The sequence below is a fragment of the Serinus canaria genome, chromosome 19, assembly GCF_022539315.1.
Source record: "Serinus canaria isolate serCan28SL12 chromosome 19, serCan2020, whole genome shotgun sequence".
Lineage (NCBI taxonomy): Eukaryota > Metazoa > Chordata > Aves > Passeriformes > Fringillidae > Serinus > Serinus canaria.
Window position 1 is genome coordinate 9,866,260 of NC_066332.1, and position 23,767 is coordinate 9,890,026.

A 23,767-nucleotide genomic window follows, 5' to 3' on the forward strand; every position below is an offset into this window, starting at 1 on the left:
CAGTTATGAAATAGAACTCAGGTCATCAGTGAGTGTGAGCAGACTCTGTTCCTCAGACCTGCCTGAGCACACAGAGCAGGTCCCACTGCTGCCCCAGCCATGAGTGTGCTCCCAAGAGCACAGCACAGCCCTGTGTGCTCCAGAGTGATCTCCCAGGGTGCTGCCATCCTGTCTGTGCCAGGCACCAGGCAGGCCAAGGGATTGTGTGTTCCAGGGGCTGCACAGAGCAGGCTGCTCTTTTCCTGCTGTTTTTTCATTGACCTCTTCTGCTGGGTGTATTTTCCAAAGCAGAGCAGGGCCTGCCCACCCTGAGTGGCTCCTCTTCCAGCCTGTGTGGAACGTGGGCACTGCCCAGGATGTCCTTTGTGTCCTGGCTCTGAGGGATGGACTATTGCTGTGGCTCTGCTCCCAGGGAACAGGGACAGGAGGAGAGGGAAGGGCCTCAGGCTGGGCCAGGGGAGGTTTAGATTGGATATGGAGGAAATTTCTTACTGAAAGGGGGGTCAGGGCAGTGGGGGAGTCCCCATCCCTGATTTGAAGGCCAAGGAGTGAAGAGTCCTTGAAGCCAAGCAGTGCCTCTGTTGGCTGGGAACAGCCCACACTCCAGGCTGCCCATAAGCTGCATTTATTGGTGTTGATCAATGGGTTATATTGGGAAGGGAAGGTGTAGAAACGGTTGGGGTTTGGCTGATGCCAGACAGAGCAGTTCCAGGTGGTTGATGGAAATGGCTTTGTGCCCCAGGTGAGAGGTGTTAATTGAGTGATAGAGTGCATCTTGTTAAATCACTGGGCAGCAAGAGGTGGTTTGTAAATGTTAGCTGCCACTTTGTGGCCTCTCTGTGCTCTAGGAGTGTTTGTTGTGATTCCAGGTGATTTTTCTGCTGAGGGATCATGAGTCAGTAAATGCTGGGATACCCCTTTCCTGTTACTGAGACAGACAATAAACATCCTAATCTCACTGGCTGCTCTGAAGAGTGGATTTACAGCTGTGTGCTGAGCAGAAAACAAACGATCAGAGGATTCAAAGCAGGCTCTGCAGCAGGCAAACACGAGTTGGAGCAGAGCTGGGGTTTATGCTTTTTGTCTTTTGAATTTGGCTGACTGATTAATCCAGCCTGATGTGTGCCAAGCTGTTCAGCAGAAACTCAGCCCTGCTTCCTCTTTCCCCAGCTCCCCTTGTCAGCCTTCCTTTGTTTTGGGATGGTTTCTTACATAAACCAGGTGAAAAGATGTTCTCTGTGAATGCATTTGTTTTGTGGGTTTGCTTGCAGGTTCTCATGTTTGCAGACTTGGGCTTTATGTAGAATAAAGATCTGGGACCCAGTAAGGGTGGTGGTGGTCACAGTGCAGGAGTTGTGTCACCTCTGCACCCACCCACATCCCGTGTCCCCACAGGAGGGGCTGGGGAGGATGTTGGGAGTTGTTTTATGCAGGGGCTGCTGTCAGTCCTCAGCTCCTCAGTCTGTTGTGAAGTGAGAAAGGATGTTCTGGAATGTCCTGAGCTGGAAGGGACCCCCAGGGATCATCAGTCCAGGCCCTGGCCCTGCCCAGACACCCCAACAATCCCAGCCTGGGCATCCCTGGAGCTCCTGGAGCTCTGGCAGCCTCGGGGCTGTGCCCATTCCCTGGGCAGCCTGGGCAGTGCCCAGCACCCTCTGGGGGAAGAATCTTTCCCTGATCTCCTCCTACACCTCTTCCTTCATGCCTGAGCTTTGGACCAACACAGAGCAAACCCTGTTTCCCCCCTGTTGGAGACCAAGAACATTTGTCAATGAGACCTCAGCAAGGTCCTTAAATTAAACCCAGTGCTGAACATGGGGAGTTTTTCTCCAGCCTCCTCAGGCTTGGAGAGTTTTGTGAGCATGATTTAATGGGACATAAAATGCTTCTTTGATACCTCATTGATCTAAAGGAGAGACAAAACTGTGAGGTGGCTCCTTCTTCCCACTACTGATCCACGACATTTCAATATAAATCCTCCAAGCAGGTGCCAGCCTGGGTTTAATTGGAGAGAGCAGGATTTAGCGGGGCAAAATATAATTGTGTAACCTGCACTGATTCATTTCCAGATGCTGGCAGGTGCTCTGTGCTGCAGGGGGGTGTTTCCCTACCAAGCAGTGATGGGGAGGGATCCCCTGCACCCTCCCTCAGTTTTCTCCTGTCAGGACTTGTTACAGACTGGCCCAGTGCCTCTGTGTCATGGTGGGTGCTGTGACCTTCAAGAACAAACACCATGAAAAAGACACCTTAGGGGCACAGGCAGGTCTGTGCTCACCCTGGGTGATTTCAGCTCTTCTGGGATCCAGGAGATGCAGAACAAGGGGTCTGCATGTGGAGGAGCCTTTATTGAGCTTCTCCCCCAAAAGGATCCTGAACCAGGAGCCGTGGCGGTGCGGGAAGCAGGGTTTATATGGGGATCTCAGGGGGTGGGACAGAACACCAGGGCCAATGGGATGAGGGCACAGGGGTGGAGCAGGGGGGAAGGGCCAATGGGACACATGGAATCTGCATGTCAAAGCAAGGCATGCTGGGAGAAGTATTGTTAATCAAAAGTGACTTCGAGGAAGGGGAGAGAGAATATTACATTTGACTCTATGACTAGGAGGCTAATGAATTACTTTCTTGTACTACACTATGTACATTTCATCTACACTGAATCTGCCAAGCACTCACTCTTGCTCACAACTGCACAGAGCTGCACTCACCTCGGATTCTCTCGTGACTGTCCTGTGACAGTCCCACACACACACACATTTGGCCCTGATAGGCCAAGGGAACAAAACATCCTCACTTTGGGCAAACAATCTCCATATTGCATTCTACTTTAGCACAACACAGGCACAGCAAGTGAGATAAGAATTGTGTTTTCCTTCTTATCTGCTTGTCTCACAGCTTCTCTCTGTTCAGAGGGCGTGTGAATACCACAGAGAAGCCTTTTCCCTCACCTTAACAAGGGTGGTCAGCCCTTGAGAGGTTTCCCCTCCTGGGAAGTGTTGTGGACTCTTTTTGGCTTCCCCACATCTGTTCTGCAGGTGTGGCAGGAGCTCTGCCTTGGGGCAGATGTGCAGGTGGCTGGAGAGCACCTGCTCCATGGGCAGGGAGAACTTTCTGAGGCAGCCTTTGGGACTGATGGAATGAGGAATGTGGGCTAAATTCAACACCTAATGATGGGCTGGGCTTCAGCTGGGTAGCTAATCACTGACACTGGAATGTGTTGTCTGGCCCTTGTATTTCATTTAGATGTAGAAGTTTTCAAGTGTAGGGAGTGCTCCCCTGAACATTTAACTTCGTGGAACAAGACTTGCTTTGGGCTGGCCAGATCCAGCACAAGCTGGGTGTTAGAAATAAAACCTGAGATTCACAGAATCCCGAGTGCTTTGAGTTGCAGGGACCTTAAAGCCCTTCTTGTCCCGGGAAGGGACAACTGCCACCGTCCCAGGCTGCTCCAAGTCCTGGCCTTGGGCACTGCCAGGGATCCAGGGGCAGCCCCAGCTGCTCTGGGCACCCTGTGCCAGGGCCTGCCCACCCTGCCAGGGAACAATTCCTTCCAATGTGACTGTCTTTGAATTTAAAACCATTCCCCCTTATCCTATCACTGCTTTTCCTTGCAAAAAAATCCCTCTCCAGCCTTTCTGTGGGTCCTCTTTAGGCACTGGAAGGGGCCCTAAGGTCTCACTGAATTTTGAAGTATTTTGGCCTGGGATCTGAATTCCAAGGGCCTTGGCTGGCACACAGCCAAGGGCAGAGGGGGATAACTGTGGGCAGAGGGGGTCAGGAGTCTCAGCTGAGGTTTGGTGCATTGCCTGGGACTCGCCCTGAGCCCCTGGAGCTCCTGCTGGGACCTGGGGTCGGTGCTGGATTCTCTGTGCTCTTCCTCAGGGCTGTCTTTGAAGTTCTGAAGGCAGCAGGGATTTCCCACCTTGTGCCCACCCACCCTTGCAGAAAAGGCAGCCCTCAGGTGGGCAGGGTGCTGTTCCTGGGGGTGCAGGAGGGTGCAGGTGAGGAGGGAGGTGTGGGGGCTGCAGCCATGGACAGCCTCAGCTATCCCAGGACTGCTGACCCACAGTGAGTCCTCCCTGCAGGGTCTGAGTGTTCCCCAGTGGAGCAGTGACACCTGTGCCTCTGCCTGCACAAGGGCTGAAGGATAAAGCATCCAGATCAGCCCTTTTTCTATGAAAAATGTTTAAAAGAAAATGCCCAAACCACCCAACAATCCAAAGCCCAGCACTCCCCACCTCATGCCCTCACCATTCCCACTGTTTCCTGCAGCTTCTCCCTGGCCTTCCCAGTGATGTTTGAGCTCAAGTGTTGCTCTGCCCTTTTCCCCTCCCTTTCCAGGACAGCTCCAGTGTTTTCCTGCACATTTGCAGGGATATTTGCTGCTCTGTGCACTGGAGGAAGCCTCGTGGAGCTGCAGGCTGTGGCAGAGCATCCCTCACCCCACGGCTCTTGGCACCAGCACTGAAGGGACCCCGTGGGAGGAACACAACAACCTTGATGTTAATTTGGTTTAAAATTGCTGCCTTCCCAGCTCTGGGCTGGGAACCAAAGCCACCAGAGCAGGGTGTTGGTGCAAGGCCTCTCCTGCCTCTGGAGGACTGGAGTGCCCCAGCAATGTGGGCTGGCCTTTCCCACTCCTCCCTGCCAGGCTCACCTGCTCTCCCTGGATCCTTGTCTGCCTGTCCTGGCACTGGGGAGGGAGAACCCTGGTAGGAGTGGTGCAGGGAGAATGCCAATGAGCAGGAGATGAGCCTCAAAGAGCTGGGTTTGGATTTGCCTCCAGAGCTCTTTGATCACAGGCTGAGCTCTTTATCCCCTGCAGCATTCCTTGAGGGAAGGCTGCCCAGAGGTGAGCAATGATTAAAAGGAAAAGCTCCTGCTCCTGTGACAGCCTTGACTTCACCAGATCAGGTATCAACATCAACCAAAAGCTGTTTTTAATGTCTGAGTCAGTTTAGTTTGACTTTCTTGGCAGGATTTCAGGGTCACTTGTCACTTTGCCCCATCATGACCATTCTTTCATTCATTTTAAAGAAAGATTTTCCCTTTGGAATATCCTTTTCAGTGTTTGGTTCCCTTCTGTTGAGCTCTCGGCTTGCTGTAGGGTAGGCAATAATTAAATCAAGAAACACAAACGTGTTGTCACCCAGCAAACTTGTTTAACTAAAGAAGATTCATAAAGAAAACTCTGTTTCTGTGGAAATCTTTGTCTCCCAAGTCTCATTCTGGAGTCTGAAGAACGCCTGCTGTTGCCTAAGAAACACCCAGGACAATTAAATGCAGAGGCATTGCTGGGGAGCTGAGGAGCTGCTGGGATGTCACTCTGGTCTTTGCTTATCTGGGCAGGGTTGCTCCGTGCACACTCATTGTAATTCTGGGAACTCTGCTCCTGTTCTGTGTCTAATCTGTGAGGGATGTGGGGAGGGGGTGGGGAGGCTCCTTTTGTCCTTGCCCCACCTGGATTTATTGTAGGGGCAGCTGGAGAGTTGAATTAAATTGTTGGAAGTGGTTTAAGATCTCTTGTTCACTTTCCAGATTTGCTCTGTTAAGAGGAGGTATCTGGTTGAGATGGAACATGGCAGGGAAACAACATCTGTGTCCTTGTGCTCCCTGGAGAGCTGGGGTCACCTGGAACACCCCTTCCCTCAGAGCTGCCCCAGCCCTTCTCCATGGATGGCCCTCTCTCCAGCTCTGGTGTGTCCATGGAACATAGACCTGCTGCTTGCCAGGGCTGGTGCTGGTGGAAACCTGGGAGCTCCTGCTTTTGTCCTGCTCTGAAGTCTGTGTGAGCAGAGACCCAGCCCCAAACCTGCTCGAGTTAAGGAATGGTTCCTGAAACCAGGGAGGTCATCACAAGGGTTTGGGTTGGACCATCCTGGCTGTGGAGTGCAAAGACACCAGGTCACAGCACAGCTTCAGAGAGAAGAGTGTGCTCAGGAGCATCTGCTGAGAGAGCAAAAACATTTATTGAGACTATTTAACCAAGACTCATTGTATGTTCATTTCTTTCCAAAGCAAATGGGAGGAAAATTCCCAGGTGCTGTTGAAGGACAAGGCTCATTTCTGAGCACCTGTACATCTTGGGGCGGAGTGGGACTGGGGAGATTCCCCTGAAGTGCTGGAGGCATTTGCTGTGTTCTGGAGGCCACTCTTGCTTATCTGCCCCCACACACAGGTGGGGTGGGCTCTGGATGTGCCTGGGGACGCTGTGCTTTGCTGTGTTCTCTCCCCAGCAGCAGTGATTCGAGGCACTGGGGATCCCTGGCTGTGCACAGCTGGGATTTGCCACGAGCCTGGCTGGAAGCGCTGCCCTGTGAGCTCTGCTGACCCCTCTGCCCTTTGTGCTGCAGGTGCAAAGAGCTGAAATACGGCAAGGACCTGCCCCAGATCTCCATCATCTTCATCTTTGTGAACGAGGCGCTGTCGGTGATCCTGCGCTCGGTGCACAGCGCCGTCAACCACACCCCCGCCCCCCTGCTCAAGGAGATCATCCTGGTGGACGACAACAGCGACGAGGGTGAGCAGCACTGGCAGCTCCAGCTGCACCAGCAGGGGCTGGCTTAGCTCTGGAATCTCCTGAGGGTTCCTGGGGAAGGGCACGTGGGGTGAGGGGGTGGGTGTGCTGCTGGCACACAGTTCTCTGCAGCTTCTCCAGTGGGGACCAGGATCAAAGCAGAGTTAAATCTCAGAGTTGTCGATTGAAAATGTAGCTGAGAGCAGGAGGGTGAAGGAAACCAGAGACCATCTGACCTTTCCCTTCAGTACCATCCAGGAGCTCTGGTTTCAGGGTATCCTCGTTTCTGAAAATAACTTTGGTTGTTGCAGATATGCACCTATAAATATTTGCCAGGACAAGAGCCTGGAGCCCAGAGGGATTTCTGCTCTGGCACCTCCCATGGCTGTTTACTGAGATGTTTCCTCTGTGTGTGCCTTGGTTTCCCTGCTGTAAAATGCCATCCCAGGCTTTATAGATGGCTGGTGCTCTGCAGGGACTCTTGTTCCCTGAGTTCTGGAACAGGAAAGAGGAAGAGGAGGAAATAATGAAATAATGCCAGCTCACCTGTCCAGGTCAGACCCTGTCACAGCCTGGAGGGGATGTTTGGTTTCCCACATTACACACGAGTGTCCTTTGGTTCAGCCTGCTCTCAGACATTCCTTCCATTCTGACTTTCGATAATACAGAACTGCAGGAAGCATTTTCAGACTCAAATTCTTCCAAGAATCTTCTTTTGTTCTTTTCTTCCAATATCCACTCGACAACGTAACCAGGGCAGTTAAAATCCTTGTGAAGGACAGCAAATAGTTAAGTGACTTTGTTTACTGCCTCCTTCAGTTGTGCTGTGGTTTCATCCTTTTAATGTTATTTTTAAAAAATTAATGCAGGAGTGCCATGCTGTGATTGGAGGGAAGAGCAGGGCAGGGTGCAGGGTGTGGAGAGCTCATTTCCAGAGGGAGCTGAGAGGCTGTCTGCCCGTGAGGAGAGGAGCTGGTGCACAGGGAGCTGCTCAGGCTGTGAACATAGGCACTCAAACCACAGTACTGAGCACCACAGAAAGCTGATGAGTTCTCATACCAGTAGAGGAATCAGGAGGGCAGCTCCTCAGCCAGTGGGAAGGAGCTTGGATGGTGCCAGGGTGAAGCTGTGGGATTTCAGAGCTGGGAAGGGGAAGTGCAGGTGAGGTGCTGCTGGGGTATCCCACAGCTCCCAGCACTGGAAATACCGGAATGAGAGGCTCCTTCTCCCAATTTTATCCTATGAATGGAGCAAAGAGAGCTCTTTCAAAGAGAAGCCATTGGTGAGAATCACTGAGCTTCTCCCCTCGTGACTGTGCACAAAGGATGTGTTTCTGAACAGCCTCTTCCTCACTCAGGGTGAGGCTGATGGTGAGCCAGGTACTCTGGAGACACTGCAAAGGCACAGGACAGCAAAACAAATCCTTCCTAAAGTGTCTGCAAGGCCAGGGCTGCAGCTGGCAATGAGGATGAGTGTGGGATCCTGTACCCACTGTGGGATGGCAGGGCACCACTGGGGTTTGGCAGGGTTGGGGCTGGGGGATGGCAGGGCAGGCAGAGGGGTGCCCAAAGCTTGGACTGTGTTCAAGCACTTCCAGCTCTGGGCTTTCACAGAATCCCAGAAAAGTTTGGGTTGAAGGGACCTTAAAGCCCATCCAGAGCCACTCCAGCTCTGGGACACTGCCAGGGTTGTGTTGGAGTGTTGGGTTGTGTTGGAGTATTGTACAGCACCAGGGAGGGGGAGGCAGGGAGATGACCCCAACTGATGGACAAGTTCAACCATCCTGGGCACAAGGTGGGAAAATCCCAGTGTCCTGGCACAGCTGGGCTGCATCCCACCCCAAGGGTGCTTTGGTTGGAATCAGGAGTGTCCAGAGTCCCTCATGGTGGCCTAGGGCTGTGCTGAGGGCTGGACATCCCTGAGGAGTTCTGTCCTCAGAAACACTGGGTGCACCAGGAGAGTGGGGTGGGGACTGAGGTGGTGCCATCAGCTGGCAGGGTGAGTTAATAATGCCAGTGTTCTGCTGCTGAGGCTTTGCAGGCCTCATGACAAAGGAGATTTTTAAGGAGGGATTTGAAGGAAGATAATGAGGTAACTTGGCAGATGCTTATGAAGAGCTCCTCCCAAGCGTGTAATAATCGACTTTTCTCATGTAAAAGAAATGATACAAACCAGAACGTATCTCTGGGACCATGTGCTCCCTCTCAGCATCCTGGAGGAGCTGCAGTGACAGCCAGGAATTATTAATGGCAAGACCATTGTCACAGAGTTCCCACTAATGGTGGGCAATCATTCTGAGCAGCAACAGCAGCATTGGAGAGTTCATGCTTTGGGTATTACAAACAAAGTCATCATAATAAATAGATTTGGCTTCTACAGGAAAATAATTACAGGAAAATAGTTCCTCATGAGCTCTCAGATATAGAGATGAATCCTGGAGGATCAGGAAGAGGATGGGGCTGTGTCGGTGTGACTTTGGAGGCTGTGATTGAACAAGAAGGAATTTCTTCAGCCTCTGTGGGAGCAGCTGTGTGGGAGTGAGGGACAATTCTGTGGCTGTAGCCAAGGAAAAGCCTTTGGAGGCTCATCTGGGTAACCTGAGAGAAGCTGACTCCAGGGAGCAGTGCCCAAGCCCAGAGCTGTGCTGTCCCCTGGCTCACCAGAAGCAGCTTTGGGGAAGTTGCTGAAGGCTCAGGACAGTCCCTGGCTGGGGTTTGTGTGGATTTGTCAGGGGGGAAGAGGAACCACAGCAAATCTAGGTAACTGAAGAACAAAGCACCAAATATTTAATATTCTTAATATTAATTAAGAGATTTCCAAATCAAGTTATAAGATTAGCCCCAGGGGTGGAGGCAAGAACTACCTGCTCTGCCCACCTGGCTCTGTGGCCTCCAGGTAGAGCTGTGACAGGCAGGAGCAAAGCCTGTGCTGGTGTGAGGTTTTCAGGCTGGAACAAAGAGCTTCTGAAGCCTCATTAGACACTCCCTGCTCTCAGCTTTGTTGTACAACAGCACAGCACAACACAAAAGTGTGCAGTGAGAGATTAAAGTTAATGAACACCAGCATTCTGATGCTTTATGTCTGAGCTGTAAATAGATAAAAGATGCCAATGTAATGTAACAGGGAAAAAAAATCCCTCCTTGAAGGAGCAAGCTTGGGGAGTTGTAGTTTGAACCCCCTTCTCCCTTGAGCTGCACATTACACTTCATAAAGACTCTTTTGGAGGCTGCTTTTGTTTGTGCTTGTTGCAGGGCTGTAATTCCAAAGGCAGTGTGCAGGTTGTGTTTGGGAGTGATAACGAGGTTCCCTGGCTGGGGGAGGATGCAGCCACCAGCCCCTGAGATGCTGTGTTATCTCACAGCTGCACACTTTGTCTGACTCTGTTGCTTAATCATCACCTGTTTTTTTTTTTTTTAGTTGTTGTTGTGTCTTTTAGCGTTTTTAATCGGGGATAACATCTCTTTGAAAAGCAAACCTCTCGGAATACAGGAAACCCTCTGGATAAAAGGCTGTTTAAAGGAGCTGCCTCCACCAGGGGAGACATGCTCAGGGTTGTAATTTGCCTGGGTCTGGGACTCGAGGGATCCCCTCCTTGTTGTGCTCATTCCAGCAGCAGTGCCCATGCCTCGATCTCCCGGGGCTGCCTGGGTGTTTGTGCTCAGAGGGGACCTGCAGGAGCTGAGCCACATCCCAGCCTTTCCCAGGGCTGGGCATGGGGTGTTTGACTGGAGCTGAGAGAAGGAGCAGGTGCAGCCTGGGCGTGGGGTGTTGCTGAACTGCAGCTGACCCGGGCTGTCCCAGCTCCAAGGCTCTGTGAGGAGAGCAGCAGAGCAGCACAGGGTGGGTTTGTTGGGGTGAGAGACAACTGCTCACTTTGAAAATTTAAAAAGGTTTATTAAACCTTGACAAAAATACAACAAAAGGACTGTATCAGGAAGAATTTGCAGCACTGGGAACTGCCCCTCATGGACACCACATGGCCAGTTCATCTTCAGGCTGGATGCTCAGGCTTTTATACCCCTGGGGTTGCATCAGCCAGCCCTGGCCCCTCCCAAAGTCTGTCAGGCAGCTCTTCTGTGCCATTTATCAGTGCAGACTGCTTTGGAACTGGATTGGAGGGCAGGGGTTGCCATGCCCACCCCCTGAGCACCCCCAAGCTTTTCCATTCCCACCTGCCCCAGGCAAGGGACACCTGGGCAGCTTCTCTGTACCTGCCCTGGACAGCCCAGGCTGTCTGATGGCAACAGTACAGGGGGGAGAGGGAACTGTGGGGAGAACAGGGGACATCTAAACTACAATAACAGAACTGTACATCACTAAAGCTTTTATTGATATTCACACAATAGTTACCCCTTAATTGTGAGAGCCAATCATCTCATTATCCATCTATAACAGAAGGGGTGTCTGTGCAGCATCCATGGTCCTTGTGGGTCCCTTCTAGCTCAGGGCATTCTGTGATTCTCTTTGGGTTTTGCTGAACCAAGTGAGCAGAGGCTGGAGCTGCATGCCCTGACTGGGACCAGCTTTCCCTGGGAGAACTGACTCATCCCCCTGCTCCCCTGTCACAGTTTCCTCTTGTCCAGTTGCAGGTAAAAACCTTCAGACTCCCCTGGCTCTGAGTCTGGCTGAAAAGTGTTCACATTTATTTATTGCCTGCTGAAGGAGCTGCTTTAAGCAGAAATCCCAGCCCTGATGGCTTTGGAGTTTCAGTCAGGTGACAATGTGGGACAGGGGTACCTGGGGTCTCCCATGGCCCTGGAGCACTCCCAGCCATGACCCCTCCAGTGTTTCTGAAAACACCTTGGCCTCTGTAGGCTGTTCCCACCCAGCTGAGCCTGGCAAACACAAGGATGTTTTCCTTAAGGTTGTGGAGGTGTGGTCCTCTCCCAGGGACACCTGGCCAGTGCTGCACAAGGAATTCCCTGCTGTTGGTAATTCCTTGAGCTTCTCTGGTGCTGCTGGTCTTTGCTCCTTTCTCTGTGGCTACAGGCAGTTCCTACCTTTAGCTCTGGGGGCTACCACAGCATGTGGAGAGGTGTGGGCAGGATTTGGGGTGGGGATGTGCCTTGGTTTGAAAAGACATATGTATGCTAAGGAAGGCAGGAGCCTCCCCTGAAAGGGAAAATGTAACCCCCTCCCTCTGAGTTATTATAATTTTGAAATTAGGGGGCCCTCAGGCAAAGATGGGGGAATAGGAATAACAGTTCTTTACTGGGAAAACTAAAAATACAAAGGCAACAGTACAAACAAAAAAAGAAAAACCAACAACAACAAAAAAAAAACCCCACTGCCAGAGTCAGTCCATGCCCTGCCCCCCTGTGTGTCAGGGTGGTGGCACAGTCCCATCCCAGGGGGGCTCAGGGTGGTGGCACAGTCCCATCCCAGGGTGGTGGCACAGTCCCATCCCAGGGGGGCTCAGGGTGGTGGCACAGTCCCATCCCAGGATGGCTCAGGGTGGTGGCACAGTCCCATCCCAGGGGGGCTCAGGGTGGTGGCACAGTCCCATCCCAGGGGGCTCAGGGTGGTGGCACAGTCCCATCCCAGGGTGGCTCAGGGTGGTGGCACAGCCCCATCCCAGGGGGCTCAGCCCTCCTGCAGTGCCAGCTGTGGCTCTGCTGGAGCAGGGATCCTGCACAAGGGGGGAGTTTTCCTCTGCAGCTCCAGGGCTGCTGGAGATGGGCCTGCTCTCCCTCTGGGAATGCAGGGCAGCAGAAAGCTGCTCCTCTGGGAATGCAGGGGGCAAAGGCTGCTGGGCTGTTCCCAGGGCAGATTGGATCCAGGGAGGAATGCTTGGCTCCTCCCCTGGGCAGAGCATCTCCCCATGGGATGGTGGGATTTGATCAGCCCTGCAGGGACACTCAGTGGCCATGGACAGCAGAGATCTCCTGGAGGGAGGATGGGCTGTGGGAGAGATAAAGAAACCTGCCCCAGGAACAGCAGAGAACTGCCCAGCTCTGACAGAGGGGGACAGAACACACACCACCAGCTAAATCTTTCAGTCTCAGACAGGATGGAGCAGTGGATGTTTCTGTGCCTGCGGGTGGGCTGATGTCCGTGGTGGGGTTACGTTCCTTGGAACAAGGTGGTTCCATTTCCCTGCAGCCCCATTTCCCAGCTCGTGTAGGTGACAAAACAGTTTGTAACAGACAACATGAGTCATTGCAGCTGCCAGCTGCACTTTTTAATGGAGCAGTGGGTCCATTGGATTTGAGTTCCTTGCACTTGCCCTTCAGGGAAGATCAATAGGGACAGATGGAGAACAAAAGGCAGGATTGAAATTGAACCTTTTGGCATTTTCAGTAGCATTTCTCTCTGCAAATCTTGCTGGGAAGCAACGACAGAGATCAAACTTTGCAGACTGCATCCTGCATAAACAGGGGTGCAGTGCTCTGAGGGAGGCTCCAGTTCCTCAGAGGATGCCTGAGTGTGTGAGGGAGGAGAGCCATGGGGTGCAGGAGAGAAGGGCAGTACTGGATTGGAGTGAATTCCTGATTGTGCAGCCCCTGTGGATGACCAGTGGAATCCTCAGGAGTGCTCCTGCAGTCAGGGAGCATGAGGGGATCTGGGGGCCACTGCTCTGTTGCCATCCTTGCTCCTGAGCTCTTTCCATGCAGAGTCCCAGTCTCTGAGCAGCAGGCTGGCTGTCCTGGCTCAGGCTCTTGTGGATGTTGTCACTGTCAGCCCTGTGCCAGGCAGGGCTGGCAATGGCAGCGAGTCCCTGAGCTGGAGGGGCTTTGTCCCTGCTGTAGTTTGTGTGGAGTCTTGGGGGGAGCAGATCCAAGGGCCAGGCTGCCCCTCTGTGTGACAGCTGCTCTCTGCTGCTGTCCCTTGGTGCAAGTCACAAACCCCTGGAGTTCTGTTCCAGACCTCCCAACCCTCCTGGTGCAGCTGGGACCTGCTGTGAAGGTGCATCAGCTGGGCAGGAAACACGTCCTGAGCTGACAGTGAACAGTTTCAAGGTCAGCAGCAGCTCTGCAGGTCCTGAGGCTGGAGCTGGGTGTTCTGACAGTGCAGGGCACTCAGTGACTGCTGAGGGAAACGGGGTAAAATCAGGGATAACTTCACCTGACTTGGATTGGGATGAGATTTGTGAGTCAGTGATGGTTTCCAGAGGTTTGAGCACATCTGGTCCCACAGGATCAGCGTCCCCAGGAGCAGAGGAGCTGTGCAGACACTGGGGTTCCCCCTGATGTTTCTCCACACAGCCACATCAGCCCTGCTCCTTAACCTAGGCCAGGGCTCCTGGGATGCTTGAACAGGAGTTTCTCCGAGAATTTAACTGTCCAAGGCCAGTTTGGACCGGGCTTGGCCCCCCTGGGCTATGGAGGGTGTCCGTGCTCGTGGCAGGGGTGGAATGAGATGAACTTTATCCCAAATCATTCTGGGATTCCTGGAGACTGGCATTTCACTGCTGTTACCCAACACTGGATTTTCCACTCCTGCACTTCTGGGTGCTCTGGGAAATGAAACGCAGAGTCCACCCCTGTGAGTGCCAGGGATGTGTCTGATCACACCAGAAAAGGGCTGTGCTCTGGGCCCTCTCCTCCCAGAGCTGCAGGCAGCTCAGAAGGGTGAGCTGGGGTGCAAACATCCCCTCCATTGGGGAAACGTCAGCTCACCCCAGAGCTGTGTGCTGTGGAGCTGAGCAGGGAGCAAACCTGGCAGTGCCTGTGAGGCTGGGCAGGACAGCCTTGGAGAGAGGACCTGGAACTGCAATTCCCACTGTGAGCACTGCTTGTGTCTCAGAGCTGCTCCAGGTGGGCAGGACAGGGCCCCTGGGGACACCTGTGTCCCACAGTGTGGGCAGGACAGGGCCCCTGGGGACACCTGTGTCCCAGCTGTGGGCAGGACAGGCCCTGCCCTGTGCCAGTGAGCAGGGTGAGGGGTGGTGCCAGCCACGGGCACCCCTCACATACCTGGTGCCATGGCACAGGTGCTGCTCTGGCCCCCTGCTCCCCCCAGGTCACTGTGCCCCTGCTGGCACCAGGACACAGCAGGGGAGTGGCTGTGGCTGCCTGGGGACATTCTCAGCAGCTGCTGTCCCACACTGGGCTGGGCACAGGGGGCTCCAGGGCTGACCCTGTGCTGCCTGTGAGCTGGGACATTACACCTCCTCTGTTCCACTGGAGCTTTGCTCTGCTTTGAGCTGCTCAGACAATTCCCCAGGGGAGTTCTCCTGTTTTCCTTCCACTGAGACTCCACCTCCAGTGTGAAAGTTGTTTTAATCACTCTGTGGTGCAGTGGCCTGCTGCATTACTGACTTAACCTGCTGCCAAAGCCACGTGAGATGCCAAGTGCTGGGCTTGTGGGGCTTCATCTGTCCAAAAAATCGGTGTCTTTGTCTCCCTAAAACCATTTGGGAGAGTTGTTGTCTCCATAAAATCCTGGTTCTGCTCTGAGTGGCTCAGCATGAAATGGAAGTTGCTGAGTTATGGATGTGTGTGATGCAGATGTTTTGAATTGAGGAAGGGGCTCATTTGCTTTATTCTTTTTATTCCCACTTCAGCATAAAAGAGAAAGGAGACTTTGGGGAAATGGAGATGGGAGGGGAAGCATCCCCGAAAGGCAGCGTGGAGAAAGCACATTTGCTGTGCCTGGCTGGAGGTGTGGCAGGGAAGGGAACAGATAATCCTTTTCCTTTGAAGATTTCAAAGCAGATGAGCCTTGCTGTTTACTCCTTTGCTCTCCATTGTGTGTTTCCTTCATGTGGGACCCCACGTGTGCTCGTGTGTCTCGAGGATTTTACCGTGTGGATGATTAATGGTGGCTTTTTTTTTCCCCTCTTTATTTTTATTCCAGGAGAGAGAGAGTACAGTGAAGGGTAGCAGAGTATAATTTGAGGTCACAGATCATATCTTCATTTTCTGCAAGGTCTTGAAGCCTCATAGGGATGAAAGATACTCTCAGGAGCTGCTTTCATGGTGTTGAGAGTTTGTGTTGGTGCCCAGTGGCTTTGCTGAGCTTTCAGAGCTCCTCTCCCCAGCACACCTTTGTGCCCTGAGCTGGTGCAGCAGGCACTGAAAGGGCTGAGGCTCCTCTGACAGGGAACTGGCACTTTTCCAAAGGGCTGGAAAAACACACTGGTGTTTATCCTTTATCGGAACCTTCCATCTGCTTCCACCCTCAGAGCCCTCTGGGTGTTTCATGCTCAGATCTTGTACTCTGGAGGATTTCTGTGCTGGTGGTGGCTGCAGGTCCCTGAGGGTCTCAGGCACTGCTCACACAGGCCTGGGGAAGCAGCAGAGGGCAATGAGCTGCAGCGAGCACGAGATACGAAGTGGGAGGATCTTCTGAACAAAGCCAGGATCCCTTTCATCCCCTCACAAAAGCAAGGGCAGTTTCAACTTCTCTGGTGGCAAAACAAACAGCAAGTGCCAAGGCTGTAGTGGTGAGGCTGAGTGAAGAGGGCAGCCAAGCTCAGACATGGTTTTGATGTAGTTTGAGTCACTTTGGGTGGGTTTTGCAGCATTTCTAGCAGTGCTTTCAGCTCAGACCTCCATCAGGAGTTCAGAGTGCTGCTGTTTGCTGGCCATGGGTGACATCTTTCTATCTTTGTGTTTCAGTTCCATTTCTTTTAGTGCAGAGGGCTGTGAGTGTCTGAGGTGGCCCGTGGGCTCCTCAGTGGCCCAACAGCAGCGTTGTGGCCACCCTGAGCCCCTCCTGTGTGGGTTGTGCTCGGTGCCTCCTGTGCAGCCCAGCATGGCTGGAGCCCAGGGGATTGTGTCCCTCAGTGGGTGCAGGGTGTTCCCAGTGCCCCTGCTCCAGTCCCTGCCCAGGGTGGGTTTGTTCCAGCTGGGAGCAGTGTCCCTGTCCCAGGGTGATGCAGTTTGTTTGAGGGGGGTCCCTGGGGAGTTCCCAGTGCCCCCCCTAAGCTGTGTGTTCCCTGGTAACAGCCAGCAGGCAGGCAAGGAGACTCCACACAGCTTCTGGGGGTGCTGATAGAGGAGGGTCAGCTGGGGGTCCCAGCCCCAGGAGCAGCGTGGTTTCTGAGGGAGAAGGGGGTGTTGGAATATTTGCCAACACAGCCAGACGGGACATGCCTGGGCTTGGCTGGCCCTGCTGTGAACCAAACAGTGGCACTTTGGTGTTTCACCCCAGGGACACTTTTGGCCATGGCTGGGTGGTGTTTCACCCCACAGACACTTTTGGCCATGGCTGGGTGGTGTTTCACCCCACAGACACTTTTGGCCATGGCTGGGTGGTGTTTCACCCCACAGACACTTTTGGCCATGGCTGGGGCTCCAATTGGGCACGTGGGGACAAGTCCAGGCGTGCAGGAGCTCTGGGGGTGCTGGGATGGAGCTTCCCCCCATCACAGGGGCTGCTCCTCGGGTTTCCCTCTGTGGAGAAGCTTTAGGGCCATGGGGAAGGAAAGGAGTGGGTTCTGCTGGAGGGTTTGGATCCAGAGCTTTGTTCTGGCCCACAGCCTCTGAACCCAGCCCCAGCTCCAGCAGAACTCCTGACCCCGTGGGTGCTGCTCCTTTTAACCCCGGGGAGAGGGCAGGGAAGGGGCAGGGAGCCACCAGCCAGGGACAGGAGGGGAGGTCTCAAGGGACAAAGGACACCTGGATGGCCCAATGCCCCCGGGGGTAGAGGGCATCCTTTGGATCTGCCAATCACTCTAGGCCTTCTGGAATTCCAGGACTGACAGACAGTACTGGGAGGGGTCAGGGAGGGGGAAGGAGAGGTGACTGACACACCTGGGAGGGAGAGCCTAGGGAGCAAAGGGCCAAGAGCGCAAAGGGTCAAGAGAGCTTCTGGTCTCCCCCCACAGCTTAACGGGGAGATTCAAAGTGGGCACAGAATCAGCCTTGGGCCAGTGGCACTGCAGGTCCATGGTACTGCAGGGGAGGGTCACAGCCTGGAATAAACCCTACATTCCAGGGGTGAGACAGAGCAAACCACTTCCCTGAAATGTACCACCACCACCCACGGGCTGTGTGTCCTTGTCCCCAGAGGAGCTGAAGGCGCCGCTGGAGGAGTACGTCAACAAACGCTACCCGGGGCTGGTCAAGGTGGTGAGAAACCAGAAGAGGGAAGGGCTGATCCGGGCCCGCATCGAGGGCTGGAAGGCTGCCACGGGCCAGGTCACCGGCTTCTTTGATGCCCACGTGGAGTTCACTGCTGGCTGGTAGGTGCTCAGGGGGGGTATTACCAGGGGAACACCCCTCTTTTTGTGTCCTGTAAGAGCTGTGTCTGTAAGAACCATGCTGTTTGGGTCCAGTCCAGCTGGCTGTGGACCCCAGCCCACAGGATCTTACATCTGAGAAAAGCTGGAAAGCGTTCCTCTGCATATTGGGATGGATGTCCTCTGTTTATTGACTTGGAGGAGACACCTCACACTCTGGTGACTCCCCAGGTGGGAAAAGATGGCATTGCCTCATGGCAGGAGCTTTTATTACCCAGGGAAATGGGGACAGAGGAAGAGGACCACAACCAATGGGATACCAGTGGGGAGGGGAGAGGGGAGAGGTAAACCAGGGGAGAGACCACCAGGGCCAACACTTCAGGGGGGAAAAAGAGGGAAACCATGTGGCCATAGGATACAAATCATGTGAACAGTGCAAATTACCAAACACCCAGTGCAAACAGCTAAATCACTATTTAGTGCAATGCAGCAGTGTCCCTGCAGAATGACACACAGGTCCCCTGGCTTGTTCAGTCCTCATGTGTCCCTACAGAATGGCACACAGATCGTTTGCTGTGTCAATCCTTCTCCAGAATTCCTTCTGGGTTCCTTCTGCATTGAATGGCATGGTGGGAATGTATGAGGAGAACTTTTCCTTGCCCTTGTTCCTTGTAATCCTTCTCTGTTCCTTCCCTTTGTGCGTGCACTTTCCCTGCTCCCTGTTTATGTTTTTCAGGATGATTTCCCATTCCCTTAGCCTTAAGTAATTCCTGCAAGTTGAAAAAAGCCCAGGCAGCAAGGGAATGAAGGAGAAAGTGTTTCCCACTTCTGTGCCCGTTGCTGGATCCCAGAGGGGGAGGCTCAGAGGTTTTGGATTGATTTGTTTCCTCTGCTGCTGGGAATAAGAGCAGAGGTGCAGAAGCAGCAAAAGGTGTTTCATAAGGATTTTTTTCAGAGAGGTTTAGAACATTTGAGCTCAAGTGGCTTAAGTTTGAATCTTTGTCATGACAGGAGCCTGAAAGGGAATTTTTTTCCTTTAACCAAGTGTAAAAAGTAAATGGTCCATGTTTAGAAAAGTGGAGGTGGAAGAAGCTAAACTTGTGTTGAATTTGAACACAGTAACAGCCACAAAACCCCTATTTGCAGCTGTTAAAGCAGAGTTGGGCACAGCTATCGAATCCTTTTTAATGACAGTGCAGCTGAAGGGGTATTTTAAGAGCTGTTTGTGATGTTGGGATCTTTATTCCAAGTTGAACATTCCTCTTTCTGGTCACTAAATCCTCACATCTGATTCACTGTGGAGCTCCCACTGACTGAGCTCTTGAAGTTCTTTCCTAGGGGTAGAGAGGAGGCATTTCTGCAGTGTGGGCTTGACTCTCCCTGAGTTTTCCACCTGCTGCTGTTACTGGGGGCACTGGCAGTGCCAGTTCCCCCAAATTCCCCCTGGTGAGGGCACTGACCCCGGGGCTCTCACTGGCTCGGGAGCTGCAGAGGTGAGGCTGAGCACACCCCCAGCTCGGAACACATCCCAGGGAGGAATGTTTTTAGCTATAGTGTCATTAAAACTGCATCCCAAGGGGAAAAAGTCCTTCAAACAGTCCTGCTTTCCAGAATGTACCTGTTCTGCCCAGGGTTTTGGGATCTGGGGGAAGTCTGGACTAGTTCAGGCATGCTTTGAACCAAGCACACCCTTCCTGGCCTTGCTTTACAGAAGGGAAGGTTTCCAGCCTGTGGACCAGGTTTGTATCCAAGGAGGAGATGCACCTGGAGTGGGTCCAGAGGAGGAGCACAAAGGGCTGGAGCACTTGTGCTGTGATGACAAGCTGAGAGACTTGGAGTTGTTCAGCTGGAGAGGAGAAGGCTCTGAGTGGATTCCAGAACCAAAGGGAGTTCAAGAGAGGTGGAGAGGGACTGGGGACAAGGGATGGAGGGACAGGACACAGGGAATGGCTCCCACTGCCAGAGGGCAGGGATGGATGGGATGTTGGGAGGGAATTGAGTGGAGCTGCAGTGAACTGAGGCTCTCTCTGTGCTTTGCCCCTTCCCCCAGGGCGGAGCCGGTGCTGTCCCGGATCCAGGAGAACAGGAAGAGGGTGATCCTGCCCTCCATTGACAACATCAAGCAGGACAACTTCGAGGTGCAGCGCTACGAGAACTCTGCCCACGGCTACAGCTGGGAGCTGTGGTGCATGTACATCAGCCCCCCCAAGGACTGGTGGGACGCCGGGGACCCCTCCCTGCCCATCAGGTACAGCTGGGCTGGGACACTCACTGAGTGGGGCTGGGGACACTCACTGAGCAGGGCGGGGGACACTCACTGAGTGGGGCTGGGGGCACTCACTGCCCAGGGCTGGGACACTCACTGAGTGGGGCTGGGACACTCACTGCCCAGGGCTGGGACACTCACTGAGCAGGGCTGGGGACACTCACTGAGCAGGGCTGGGACACTCACTGAGCAGGGCTGGGACACTCACTGAGCAGGGCTGGGACACTCACTGAGCGGGGCTGGGGACACTCACTGAGCAGGGCTGGGGACACTCACTGAGCGGGGCTGGGGACACTCACTGCCCAGGGCTGGGACACTCACTGAGCAGGGCTGGGGACACTCACTGAGCGGGGCTGGGACACTCACTGCCCAGGGCTGGGGACACTCACTGAGCGGGGCTGGGGACACTCACTGCCCAGGGCTGGGGACACTCACTGCCCAGGGCTGGGGACACTCACTGCCCAGGGCTGGGGCTACTAATGAGCAGCACCAGGGAGGGCAGGGAGGCATCCAGCTGCTGACGGAGCCTGTGGGAGAGCTGGACAGGGACAAACAGCACCCTGGAGTGGCAGGGGAGAGGGGAATGGCTTTGGACAGAGCAGGGGTAGGTGAGATACTGGAAGGAATTGTTCCCTGGCAGGGTGGGCAGGCCCTGGCACAGGGTGCCCAGAGCAGCTGGGGCTGCCCCGGGATCCCTGGCAGTGCCCACGACCAGGCTGGACAGGGCACTGGAAGGTCTCCCTGCCATGGCAGGTGTGGCACGGGGTGGGCTTTGAGGTCCCTTCCCACCCAAGCCATTCCATGGTTCTGTGAAAATGCAGGAAGATGAAGTGAGGAAGTCCCTTGGAGAGGTAGGGACAATGTCCTAACCCCCGCCAGCTCTGTGACATGGGCCAGGGAGGGTTTGGAAGGGTGCAGGGATTTGGAAAAGGGTGTTGGTAACAAACCCACCAGGGAGGTGCAGGAACTGTGCAGATCTGTCCAGGCTTGTGTGGAAGTGCAGGTGACAAAGTGGCTTTGCCTCAGTTCTGGTGTCCAGTTTGTGCAGAGCAGGAGGAATGAGGAGATGGTTCCTGTGTGACGGATGGAGGGTGGGTCCATGGAGCTCAGCACTGTGTTTTCCTCAAGGCAGAGTCCTCTCCTCTCAGGGCAAGCTTTGGCAAATGAGTCTCAGGCTGTTGTAACACTCCAGCTGAAGGGTTGGCAGCTCTGAAATGTGCTCCAGCCCTGCTAGGCTTCAGGGGTGGGATGAGCCCAAGGCAAGAACAGGAGGGGAGGCTGTGGGTGGGAGCTGGGGCTGCTCTGTGTGCACAGCTCTGAGGTTTTCCCTTCACAGCCTCCAAATATCACAGTGATGCTCTGATCAGGAGTGGTGTCTGGCCAGGTGGGTGGGATCCACCTGCATCCTGACATGGTTTGTCTGGAGAAGCCTTGTCCTCAGGCACAGAGCAGCTGCAGGAGTGCAGATCCCTGCCTGGTGGGAATCCTGAACCCAAACAATTCTGTTTTGGTCACTGACATAATCCCTGGAAGCTGAAATTAGGTCTGTTCCCATTCACACAGAGAATTCTTGTTACTCCTTTGGTGCCCCTGTCCCAGGCAGCACATTCAGTCCTCAATGGAGGAGTTAGTTTGGAGTCAGTTTGTTCTGGACAGGAGTCAGGGCTTTGACAAATAAACAGTTATTTTAACCAAATTCAGGCTGCTGGACTTGTTAAAGGAGGGCTGGGCCATGCAGAAGGCAAAGCTGAGGAACCCAAGAGCCTTTGCAGGGGAGGTGTGAGCAGAGTGGTGCTGGCAGCTCCTGCTGGAACCTCTGGAGGGTGATAAAAGTGGATCAACACTGCTGGGATAAACCTTTCTCAGCCAGTAAATATAAAAGGGCAGAAAGAACAAACTCTTTGATTAAACTGAAGTGGTGCAGTTGGGAGGTAGAGGAAAAGCTTTGGCACAGGGAGTGTCCCCTGTGATTGTGACACCAGCCTGGCAGCTGGCTGGGCATCAACACCTCTCACTGGAGGTGACTGAGGAAATTGAACCCACAATATGACATTTAAAGGTCTGGTAACACCTTCTGCTCTGTTGTGCTCACAGAATGGGGTCTGAGCCTGTGTCGTGCACTTAGGGGGTGGTTAAGGACAAGTGGGGCAGAGCCACGTGGGGAGGGACAGCCTTGGTTTGGGGAAGGTGTGTGATGGCAGGGGAGGTGAGGTTTGGTTGGGTTTTGGAAGGTGTTTGGTGGCAGGGGAGGTGAGGTTTGGTTGGGTTTTGGAAGGTGTTTGGTGGCAGGGGAGGTGAGGTTTGGTTGGGTTTTGGAAGGTGTTTGGTGTTGTTTTGGAAGGTGTTTGGTGGCAGGGGAGGTGCAGTTTGGTTGGTTGGGTTTTGGAAGGTGTTTGATGTGAGAGCAGGTGAGAAGGCAGAGGGTGGTGAGCTGAGGAGTTTCTGAGCTGAGGAGCTGGAGGGCTGGGTGCTCATGAAGAGATGGAGTGGGGAGGTCAGGACCTACACCAGGAGGATTTTGGTTCTTTAGGATGTGTTTCCTCAGGCTCCCCAGTATGAACCAGTTTAGGGTTACCAGTGAGCCAGGAGTAAATGGGGTCACAGAGATGCTGGACACTTCTCACAGCTCCACATTTTTCCTTGCTTTGGTGCTGAGAGCCAGAGGTGCTGCTGGGGGTGGATCTGCTGCTGATGTGCAGCTGCAGAAGGGAAGGGTTTGCTCTGGGAGTTGGCTCCTGCTGACCAGCAGGTCCTGTTAGGTTGTTCTGGTGCTTGTTTTATCTTAAAGTAATGTAGGGATGGTGCTAAAATCTGAGCAGGGCATTGAGCATCACATCTCTGCATTTCTGGGAGAGGTTTTTATCTGAGGTTCCCACAACCTTTTGGAGACAGCCCTGGAGCAGGGGATGCTCCATTATCCCCAGCCAGGGAATCCCAGGGATCTGCCCCTCAGCTCTGAGCACTGCTGAGTGGAAGGAACAGGAAAAAGAGATCAGAGCAGCTCTGGAGACACCTTTGTTAAAGGCTTCTGAAATGTGGATTCTGCTGCTGAGGCCCCAGGGGTTTGAGGGAACCAGGGGGAAGGACACAGCCCTGAGACACCCAGGAACCTCCCAGCCACGTTAAATAAAAAACAGGTAAAACCACTGAAATAACATTTTCATGTTAAACCACTGAAATAACATTGCCAGCAGGCACTGGGGGAGGATCAGGAGGAAGATAAATGGGCAGTGTCCCCAAGAGGAGGCTAATGACACGTGCTGTTCTGTACCCACACATGGAGCAGAAATAATGACTGCAGTTATTTCTTTGTCACATCATGCTCTGAAATTCCTGCACTTGGTAGCAATGTTTGCATGGCAGGGATGCAGTGCAGTGCTCCATGTAATTATGCATGGGATTAGAGGAAATTTGGAAATTATAGCATACAGAGGTACATTAGTTTTTAAGAGATACTTTAGGATAAAAGGGTGGGAGTGAAGTAAAGCAGCTGATTCTCTATTTTGGGGTTTACTCTCAGTGCATGGGGACTGTGGCAGCCCCAGGAGGAATTCTCTGCCCACCAGAGCTGCTCCAGCCCTGTGAGCCCAGAGGTCACTAAATACATTCAGTGGGGACTGGAGACAGAATATGGAAATGTTTTGAGGTAGATTTCTCTCCTGGCTATTCCCAGATATGATTATCCAGGCAGAGAGCTGACGGCCTCTTTGAAATGAAATTTGTCTAAAATATGGCCCAGTCCCAAACTGGCTCCAGGCTCCTGCTTTATCCAATAATATCCTGCAAGAAATAGCCTCCCTTAATCCCTGGGAGAAATGCTGCAGTAATACCTGGGGTCTGCAATACATCAGCTGTTGTA

The 23,767-nt window shown here is 53.4% G+C and overlaps 1 protein-coding gene across 2 annotated transcripts in view; it reads left to right on the top strand.

Annotated features, from left to right (window-relative positions):
• The window catches only part of GALNT17 (polypeptide N-acetylgalactosaminyltransferase 17), a 230,751-nt gene that overhangs the window by 73,938 nt on the left and 133,046 nt on the right, over positions 1-23,767 (top strand). For both annotated transcript variants that reach the window (XM_030232442.2, XM_050981903.1), the window contains exons 3-5: positions 6,351-6,517; positions 17,471-17,645; positions 19,693-19,890. In XM_030232442.2, the coding sequence (XP_030088302.2) occupies positions 6,351-6,517; positions 17,471-17,645; positions 19,693-19,890 (540 nt within the window). The remainder of the gene's footprint in view (positions 1-6,350; positions 6,518-17,470; positions 17,646-19,692; positions 19,891-23,767) is intronic.